The sequence below is a fragment of the Lolium rigidum genome, chromosome 6 (assembly GCF_022539505.1).
Source record: "Lolium rigidum isolate FL_2022 chromosome 6, APGP_CSIRO_Lrig_0.1, whole genome shotgun sequence".
NCBI classification, from domain to species: domain Eukaryota; kingdom Viridiplantae; phylum Streptophyta; class Magnoliopsida; order Poales; family Poaceae; genus Lolium; species Lolium rigidum.
The window spans coordinates 54,270,523-54,280,973 of NC_061513.1; the positions used below are offsets into that span (position 1 = coordinate 54,270,523).

The 10,451-nt window shown below is 45.3% G+C and overlaps 1 protein-coding gene across 1 annotated transcript; it reads right to left on the bottom strand.

Moving 5' to 3' along the window:
* Positions 1-5,307: 5,307 nt before the first annotated feature.
* LOC124662041 (protein root UVB sensitive 6-like) lies at positions 5,308-9,816 on the bottom strand. The gene is made up of 14 exons (XM_047199926.1): positions 9,478-9,816; positions 8,681-8,779; positions 8,483-8,596; positions 8,160-8,231; positions 7,951-8,061; positions 7,717-7,836; positions 7,431-7,532; positions 7,276-7,348; positions 6,718-6,798; positions 6,575-6,639; positions 6,388-6,489; positions 6,115-6,294; positions 5,801-5,999; positions 5,308-5,682 (listed from the first exon to the last, which is right to left on the bottom strand). Exons 1-13 carry the CDS (start codon positions 9,814-9,816, stop codon positions 5,931-5,933), a joined length of 1,527 nt encoding a protein of 508 aa, XP_047055882.1. The 3' UTR covers positions 5,308-5,682; positions 5,801-5,930.
* Between the last annotated feature and the right edge of the window lie 635 nt (positions 9,817-10,451).

Sequence of the window (10,451 nt, forward strand, 5' to 3'; positions counted from 1 at the left end):
GATGAAGAGGCCATAGTAGGATTGAGGAAACCAATTTTCTCTGAATTTCTTGTTGAAACATCATTCTCTTGAGGCTGCCCATTCAGAGGTATGTAATATGGAACCTGCATTGACAAGTAACCATTGAATATAGGTCATGCTATTCAATTCTAAATTTCTAACAAACATTAAGTTTAAGAAATATCACCTGACTTCTATCTGTAAATTGTGAACTGTATGATCCATATTTTTTTTACTTCCTCTTGATATCTGTCCTTGCCTGTAAATGTAAAGTCAATTTCATTTTTTTTATTCAACTGAAAAAATGACTCATCCAACACTAGACTTCGCAGATTGTGCTTGTCAATGTCTCTGCCTTATTTTACATGCAATGTTTTTCTTGATCATAATGCAAGTGCAAAAATGCATTACAAGCTGCTATAAATTTCATGTAAATCATTGCCCTTTCTTTTTCTTTTCTTTTTGAATCCTGATTTTAGTTCTTGTTTTTGATCAAGACCTTTTACAAATCCGACATGATGAAAGCAGAACTGATATCAGCAAGCAAAGGCACAACATAGCAAGCACAAGCTCAGGTGTTATTCCAATGTCATCACCGTATGTGCTGACTTACAGTACTGAAAAATATCAGTGAGAAGTGCTAGCCATGTTCATTGTTATTCAGCAGGAGACAAACGGAAAAAACGACTAGCCATCTGATGCGAAAGGTAAATCAGAAATTTTCATCCACTATTCCATTTTTTTTATGATATATCGGTGTTATCATTATAAGATCATACTGTGCGTGCCCTAACTACAGTAACCCGTCAAACAGAGCCTGTGATCTACCACATATGCCCTATCTATTTGATCCTGGTTCTTTGTGCTCCCTTTTTCATCTGTTTTTGAGTCAGTAATCTACCACATATGCTCTGTTTTTTATCTAATTGATCCTGGTTCATTTCTGAGTATGCAAATTATATGCTGGTAAAGCAAACCCTCTGAGACAATGCTGTTTGGTCATATATGTTTTCTTTTCCAGCTATCATGACAATCAGAGAAGATCTGGAAGGAGAAATAGCTGTTCTTGGATGATAATCAGAGAAATAGCTATTCTTGGATGAAAGAGTAAGACAAGGAGAAGCCCAGGTGCCTCTAGGAAGAACTGACATGACAGAAATTGCACAGAAAAGATCTGGGAGGAGCAGAAATTGCACAGAGAAGATCTGGGAGGAGCAGAAATTTCATACCAAGGTAAGATCCTGATCCATACTCCATATTCAGCAAGATTCCTGTCCAGGGAGGGGTAGAGGGAGGGGGAGAACAGAGCAGATCTTCTTTTTTCTATTTTTTTCTTGGATTTTTTTCGTGGGAGATGCTGTTTTTCTCTTTAGGGTTTGCTCCACTCTCTTTCCTCCATGCCCACGATGGTGAGGACGATGAATGGGGAAGAACTGATCACGAGTTGCTCGTGTGTTCTTTTCTTGCAGAAGGGGTTTCTGCTGCGAGAGGAAGCCCACGTTGAGATCAGGTGACAGGAAGAGAGCCCACATTAAAATCAGGTGACAGCCCACATAAAGGTCAGGTGACAGCCCACATAAATGTCAGGTGACAGCCCACATTTAATGTCAGGTGATAGCCCAGATAAGCAAAGACAGAGACAGTCCAACAGCGACAGATCGACTGAGAAATAGGTTAGTTCTCAGTCAATTGTCTGATAGCGTGTTACAACATCGTCGACTGAGACGTAGATTTTTCTCAGTCGACTGAGACGTAGGCGCTCCCATATTAAATACTACACATAGTTCCTTAAGACTACCTAGCAATGACTACGAACACTAATGCGAGCCAAAGACGCATTGCTGTCTAAGGCACGCATGCTTAGTGGATAGGGCTGCTGTCCAAGGTGTGCTGACTTGGTTAGCCAGACACCTCCATCTTTTCTGAAGTAAAATGACTGAAGCATGGAGGATGCGATTTCAAGATGAATCATGGTAAACCGGTTGCTCAACGTTCCGTGGATTGTGCTGGTAGGCGTACTTCTTGGCCCAGTACACGTAGTTGACGAACCCAAGCGTTCCGACAGCAGCAACAACCCAGTAGAAGAGATCAAGCCGGCCGTCGTCCAAGCTCGCGCCCTCGAGCCAGCCTCCCTGCTGCCCGCGCCTTGTAACCACGTTCACCACTTCCACCAGGAGCGTGGCCATGAGCGACGCGAGCCCGAGGTCGCACCAGAACAGCGCGGTGGCGATGGACTTCATGCCCCGCGGCGCCTCGCTGTTGAAGAACTCGAGGAGCCCCGTGAAGGACGTCACGTCCGACACGCCGAGCAGCAGGAACTGCGGCGCGAGCCAGAACAGGGACATCTTCTTCTCCAAGTCATCCTTCCTCTTCTTCTCGACGATCGCCGCGATGACCGACGAGAGCGTCACGGAGACGAAGCCCACGCCGACGCGCTGCAGGTGGGTGACGCCGCCGGCGAGGCCCGTGCGCCGGCGTAGGAGCGGCACGAGGAACCGGTCGTAGACGGCGAGCATCGCCATCTGGAACGCGGTGGGAATGATGAAGAGCGTCGCGGGGGACACGTTGATACTGCCCAGCCTCGTGTCCGTCATGGCGCCCTGCTGCACGGTGAACGTGAAGACGATGATGTCCGCATGTACCCGATGATGGAGCTGAGGAAGAGAGGGAGTACGCCGAGCACGGACTTCGTCTCTTCGACCTTCGTCGCGCTGCAGACTGACCAGGCTCCGTTGTTGCCACGGTTGGTGATGCAAGCTTTGTCGAGGAATCTGGCAAGATGCACGGAAGAGCTTAAAACAGGGAATGCTAATAAGCCAGAAAAGGTATTGTTTCGATGAATCTCACTTCAGATTATTTGTTTCAGAGAGTGCGCCAACAGAACCTGTCCATGTCCCACGACTGCTTTCCTTGGGAAGTTCAAGCTTCCTGTTCCTGAATGCAACCACAAGAACCTGGAGAGGAAAATATTGCAGTTAACAACTGTTTGACTATTGAATGGCATTGCATCTTATATTCTGAGCGCAACCTGCAGAACTCGAGTTAGAGGGCTTCCTTGCGGCACTTGGTTGCGATAGAAAGGGAGACCAGCAGCAACTACGAGCAATCCGAGTAGAATCAGAATGGCACACACCCCAAAACCAATATCCCACCCTTTGTAGTTCTCGAGCCACACTATGAGAATCAGCCCTATAAAACCTCCGAGTGAGATTCCAAAGGAATACCAGTTGAAGAAGCTGGACTGCCGCTGGGACTCGGAGGGATCTTCATGGTCAAACTGGTCCGCCCCGAGGGATGGCAAGCAAACACGCATAGTACCATCACCAAATGCACACATGTACAAGGCTGCGTACAGCAAGGTAGCATTCCAGCCATGGACCTCTTAGCAGTTGTTCAGCTCAACTTTGTTGTCGCAAGGTGGTGGATGGAGTGAGGGAGAGTAGGCTTGCAACGCGAGCAATCCGTATCCCTGCAAAAATGAGTGTTTTGTTATGCTATAAACTATGTTGCATGTATAATTTCCATTACAAGGTGCATCAAACAGACGTGAGCCAATGTACATTTGATTAAGAACATAGTGTTACAATCTAAACCAGCTTCAAATCATCGACACCCTTACACATAAGGCTTGATAGGAAAATACCAAGAAGGAGATGACAATACCAGCATTTTACACCAAAAGGTATCTCTTCGTATAGACATCAATTGTATTTTACCGTAAAGGACATGCGAGATTAGGATTCTACCGCTGTCAGGACCTGAGGTGTATTATAACATGATGACAATTTATAAGGCAGTTCCTAAGTTTTAGCATTTGGTCCATATGTAAGAGGTGCGTTGTTGTTTTAGTTAGATATATTAAAAGTCCATTCTCACCCTCTCCCCTAATAATTTTGAACACCCATACATTTCAGCTACTGAAAAAGTAGGTGCCAATTTTCCTCAAATGTTGGTGAGAGAGATCACATTATAGTTAGGAGACTTACAATATAAAAAAAGAGCAAATTTATGTTATCTCGGCAGCGATCTATGCATTCAATTTTAGCACCGGTCTAAGGATAGTTAAATAGTAGGATTTCATATTCACTTATTTAACTGATATAGACTGATACAGCTGCCTACGTTCCCCGGCCTGGATCATAAGAACAGTTCCCTTGGATCCTAACAGCAAATCAGAAGCCATGTACAAGTCAAAAAAATCAGAAACCATGTAGATAACTGAAGGAACAAAGATGCATATTACCAGAAACATAAACGGAGCAAAGAGGAGCATAGTTCTAGCACGAGTAATGTAGGAGTCCGAGAGGAACGCTGCTATCAGTGCAAACCCAGAAGTGGCGCCAATAAAATTAGTGGCTGTAGTTGTGGAGCCCGAGACCCCCATATGCATCGTTCCTTGGAGGTAAGTGACCAGATTCAGCAGGTTTGGGACAATAGCCACGTTGGTTACCACATTCAGGACTGAAAGATGGAATCATATGCAAAATTGCTTCAGTTAATGGTTTGAACTCAGAAGAGAAGCTTGGAATTGGGAAAACTGATATTGCGTGGCTATGTAAATATGTCTGCAGAGGACTCGGTGCATAGTGACTCACCGTGCAGAAACCATGTTGCTTTGACTCCGCCATGCACCTGTCCATTGATGGCTCTCCCCCTCCAATCCACAAAGCCTCCAAGCACCATGGTGCTTCTTCCTCCTAATGTTGCTGCCTGGCTGTCTGTCCATGGCAGTCCAGACAATAGGAGCTGTATATATTGCCAGGTCAAAAGATCAGTAGTGGTGAAGTAGAAAAAAAAAGATTCGGGTCATCTACAATGGGATTACATAGGTACAAAAGTACCAACAAATGGAGAGCAAGTAGTTTGACAGCATCCTGAGAGCGATATTTTGCAAGTTAACTCAGAATTCGTCGTTAACTGTGCCAAAATCAGCACATGACAGCAGAATACCAATACAGGCTTGTATGCTGGATTGCACCACGAAGAACAGGTCAACAGTCTGTATGATATTGTAGCATCTGCGCCATAAAGAGGAAAAACTTGAATCTTTCTTAGGTGTCCAAGCCCCGAGCGTTTGTGGAGAATTGAGAGGATTACACATGTCGATCTTCAGGCAGAAGGGCAAAAGCAGCAGCCAGACATGTGGAAGTGAACAGCTTGTTTCGTTCTAGTATCAGGTAGCAGCTGTACTTTATGTGGCTCAGCACCAGACAATGCAACTGCAGGCATATGGGTAGACAGGTTCATAGGCATCATAATCAGTAAGACAGACAGACAGACAGGTCGCAGCCCGCTCATCGAGCAAGATTTGAACCAGCAGTAAAGGCTTCCGATTATTACAACAAACATGTATGTACAGGGTATCCACTGCACTTTGCATCGACATAAACTCTCCATCTGGGAAAACTGAGAACTTTCAAACCGCCCTAAGAGGTGGACGAGAAATAGTTCTCGAAGACTCGAAAGTACAGCAGGTCAGCAAAAAAGAAACAACTCTTGTAACATTCGACTCCGCAGCCGACGAACACTATACCAGTTACAGGTTTACAGTTAGAAGTCCTCCGTCAGAGAGCAGCAAACATAAATACAAGTCCATCAACCTACTCATATGCAGTTAGCAGTTGGAGGTCGCCTTCGTCTTCTCATGGCTCGCCATAAGCATATCCCCCGTTATTTTGGCACCTGACAAGTTTCAAACAGGAAATGATTGGTCAAACTGGTTGCTGCAGCAGTTAGTTCAGCAGCTGCTGCTACAGAAATTATAGGGATTGTACGAAATGGTAGGCTCCCTGATTCACACCTAGGCCGAGCTCCAACATATGCTAGTTCAGCTACTAACAACTCGTCAGCATCCCGTCAGTCTTGTCAGAAAGTTAGCCTGACAGCTAGAGATGGTATCATCCCATCGATGGTAAATGGAAATAGTAAAATCATTGCGGTCTTGTGACACATAATCGAGCCTTCCCAGGGTTAAGGAGCGATTCTGACATTATCCAACCCTGGCACAGACCGAAAAGGAATGTGGTTAGTCATGTAGCAAGTTAGGCTTGTCACAATTATATCTAGTAGTTGGAATGTTGATAGCACATTTATCACAAAGAAGAGGAGTGTTACCTGTTCTTTTGCTTTCTTCCTGAATGTTCCGTAAGAGGATGACACAATTTTGCTAGATTCTGCAATGTGTGCCAGGAAATCCATGTTTCGTGGGTGCAGGCTTCCATAATGATCTGATCGATCGGGGTTCATCCTCTTTCGCTCATGTGTTTTATTAATGAAGTGCAGCAACACATGAGCCTGTACAATAGAACGCCGTTGTCAGAACACAGGATAATTAGGAACTAAAACACACCTAAGGCCAAGATTATGGCAAAGCAAACAGCTGCTTACATGGAAAGCAGCTTTGAGAATGTCGTCTGGCTTTGCTTGGTCCTTGAGCAAAGCATATACTTTATCCTTAGTTGGGTTATATGTTACCATGTATCTCTCATCCTATAATTAAGATAGAAAGTATTGGTCATACTGAAAGAAGGAATGCAGGAAATATACTATGTAGTGGCCAGGGAGCTGGAGGTACCTCAAACAATGGCCTTGTGGCAACAAATGAAACAGGTTCTTGAAAAGCTTCTCCAAACCGTGACCCTGAAATAATGTATCAGACTGTAAGAAACCATTCCATGTGCAACAAAAGGGCCAGTCAAAAGAAGTACTAGTACAAACCTATTTCAACCGGCTCATGCCGCCAAGGATGAATAAATATTGTCTCCTGTGAGTTTCCTTCCTTCAAGGTGGGAACGTACCCTGTAAAATAGGAAATTGGAGATTCAAGTACTACACATAACCACAAATAAAGCAGTAGAAGCATCTAAAGGAGATTTCAATTTAGAACTCCCACAGATTTTACAAGGTCAATACTTCGAGCTCAATACAATAAATGACAGAGAGAACGACAATCCCGAGCCATTATTTTCTATATGTAGATTTTTAGTGTCAAAACCATTGTGACAACACACAAGAAAAGTTGTTTTCACCATGCTTATGTGTTACTCAAAATGAACTTGGTGCCTGTGAAGTCGTTTCTAAGCCTTTTGAACTCTCTGCTTTGATGTGCATCATATTATATTTGACTTCAGTTTAGGAATTATCTCGCAGAGGCAAGTGCCACTTTACTAATTCGAATAAATAATTAATAAAGACCAGTGTCGTGGCCATATAAAAAAAATCTAGAAGCAATCTAACACTTTCCAGAACAACTCAAAAGAGAAGTGTGTGACCTACCTGTCTTAATAAAGGAATCCACTGCGACAGTAAACCTTGCCCTGTTCAGGGTATTCAACACAACAGACCTCACCTGGTAAGAATCTCAGTATCAATATAGGACTTACAAAGTGAAGAAAATATCTCAAGAAATGAAGTAAAGCAGTGAAGTGAACCTCGTGATATGAACTCAGGAGATATCCACATGACAGGAGGGCAAATGAAGTCACCAATGATGGGTTCCGTTTTGTGATAAAGATGCTCAAACCAGTGCCCAGCTTCATGTGAAATCAACAAAATGAAGTCAGAAATGCAGCTAAATTAAGTGACCAGATAATATCATGTACTCATACAACCATTAGCATTGGCATACAAACACACACCAACAATATATGCCAGCAAAGCATGATTAATATGCCATTTGGACAGAAAATGCTGTAAAGGAAACATGTTTATACTTACCAGATCTGCAATATTCCCCACAGATTCTCCTTTAGCAGTCACATCTCCAATATTTTCGCCTCTTGAATATGCCTTGTAGATTGGAGTGCGAGTTGAGGTTGATGTAACCGCAGCGACATTCTAAAATGTTGCACGAGCAAGCAGAATTCTTCATCAGTACTTTGGAAACGGAGTAGCGAGTCTATGCATTCAAAGTCTAATTGTTGCAACTTGCAATAACCAACAAAGACAAACCTTTACAACATTTGCAACACAAGCCATAGGCAAGAAAAACTGAGGGAAGGCCGCAGTAGCTAACTCTATCCCAGCACCTATCTCCAGCAAGAGATCACTAGAAAAGCGGAGCTACATAAAATTTCAGTGTTAGTTAGTCGTCACATGGGACCAGAAAAAAGGAAAGAGTGTATACCTAGATACTACTACACAAACGTAAAGATGCTTACCTGCTTTACGTCATTGTCAAACTTCTTTCCTTGTCGTGCAAAAAGCATTTTTCCAACACGTCCAGCACCGTCCTGAAGCAAGAGCGCGATCACAACTATATGATTAGAAGAAAGCATTTATGTTTGCTAATTACCAATAAAAAGCAAAGAAGAGCACTGCAGCCTGCCAAATAATAGCTATTGCTATCAGATGGCCAATAACTCTAGAAGGATAAGAGGTTCATGAAGTTTATATATAGGGCTGCTCTAGTACAAGACAATGAAAATTACGACTTGTCTTTGAATGAATATATTGATTCTTGAGTAGACATGATTTGATTTACCTTGAGGATCCAGTTGATAGCAATGGCACCCGGGGTCACCTTGCTTTGAGAGACTCCAACAGAGCTCAGCAAGGTTCTTGTCGTGAACACCCCCATCGCTCCACCAAAGAAATGCTGAGCGGTGAAAAAAAACGTTAGCATGATACGACTGCATCTGAATCAAGAAAATGAATAATGAACACAAGTTGTAAACTGTACCTTGAGAGCTCTCCAGGTCATGTATGGGACGTACGAAGGAGTAACGCTGTCTGGAAACCCTTCAGGCACAACGTATGATCTTACGAAAGCCATAATTTCCTGCAGCCATAGTGTGCAAATAAATGGTGTTATTTACTGAAACTGGATGGTCAATGTACTAGGTCTTAACTTTGGAGTGATTTTAACCTTCCACACCATACTTGAACGTAACAATAGAGAAGCTTCTACTTAATAAAAGTCGAAAACTGGTACAAAACTAAACTCCAAAACAATTCAACGAATTTCGCTCTAAAAACAAATGTATTCAAGTGACAACTTCCATATGTGTTAACTCTAAAAAACTTGCACATATATTAACCGGGAGAACTATGTAGTCAGCAATTAAGTTAACCTGGCATCAGGTACTGCAATACCAAAAGTTGCTGCAAACCACCTTCGCCCCAACTAAAAAATTGACGGCGAAAACGATACTTGCCATGGACTTAAAAAATAAATATAGTTTGTCGAGAAACAACAAAGTCATAGCAGTCGTGGAAGCAGGACGCAATTTAATGTTTCGGCTTCACCTAGATTGCCTCGGAAGTATCGAGTCAGCAGAGCAGGCTCCCGGAGCAAAATCAGAGTCCCGAACAACCAAATCGGCTGATGGCTACACCTACCGTGAATCAACTCTCCCAAATTCCCCCAACCAATTCACCCAAATCAAACTCGAGACCTAGCGCAACCAAAACACAACCACCACCAGGGACCACGACGACAGGGAGGATCTCAGAATTGTAGGTGCGGGAGCGGCTCACCTCGGCGGGCGGCAGCGGAGACTGGAGCGGCACGGCCCTGACGGAGGCGCCGAGGGGCACGGCGGACCCCCCGCGCCTGCCCTTCCTCCTGCTGCTGTTCCCGGAGGCGGCGTCGACGACGTACTTCCAGCGCCTCCCTTCGATCTCCTCGAGGCAGAGGAAGCCCTCGAGCGCGGGGGCCGGCGCGGGGGCGTCGAGCCTGGCGCCAGGGGCCGGGTCGGCGAGGGTGGACTTGACGGCCTCGCGCACCGCGAAGCGCGCGTCGGGGGGCGAGGGCGGCGGCGCCGTGACTGTCTGCGTCGCGGCCGGGGACCGCTTGATCCCCACCGTCGGCGCCATGGCTACGGCGAGGGGGAGGTGGAGGTCTGCTTAGTCAGGCTGGCGGTCGGGGTGGGGAGAGAAACAACGGAGGGGGGAGTTATATTAGCGGAGCTGCGGAAATGCCAAGATGCAGGCTGCAAGACCCGACGGAGAAAAGAGGAAAAAGGTGGTTTTATAGAGGAGAGAGAAGTTTCTCTACCTTGCTCTGCTACGAGGCACCAGCACTAGGGCGGGCCGACGCATTTCAGACGTCCAAAATGTCCGTTTGTGTCGGCCCGCGGATACCATTCGATACACGGATCGTTTGTGTCAGGGTACCTCCAGCGGTGTGGATGCATTTTATTAACGGAGACAGCGTCAAGCTCATTAATGTTGTTTTACGTTCCGTCGAGGACTACCGTCGCCGATTAACTATTCCCGCGCGATGACGGTTGTTTCCGCGCGCGCCCAATATATTCGCAAGATTCGTCGGCATTTCGAGCGCGCGGGAAACGACCTGCGCGACAACGATGTTTCCCACCCCGCCGTGGCTATATATGGTCGACACCGGCGGGGGTGACGACCACACCTCAAGCTATAGCATCCATCCATGGCCAACCACAATCGTAGTTGGGAACACGTTGTTCAGATGTGCCGCCACCTCCACCCGGATG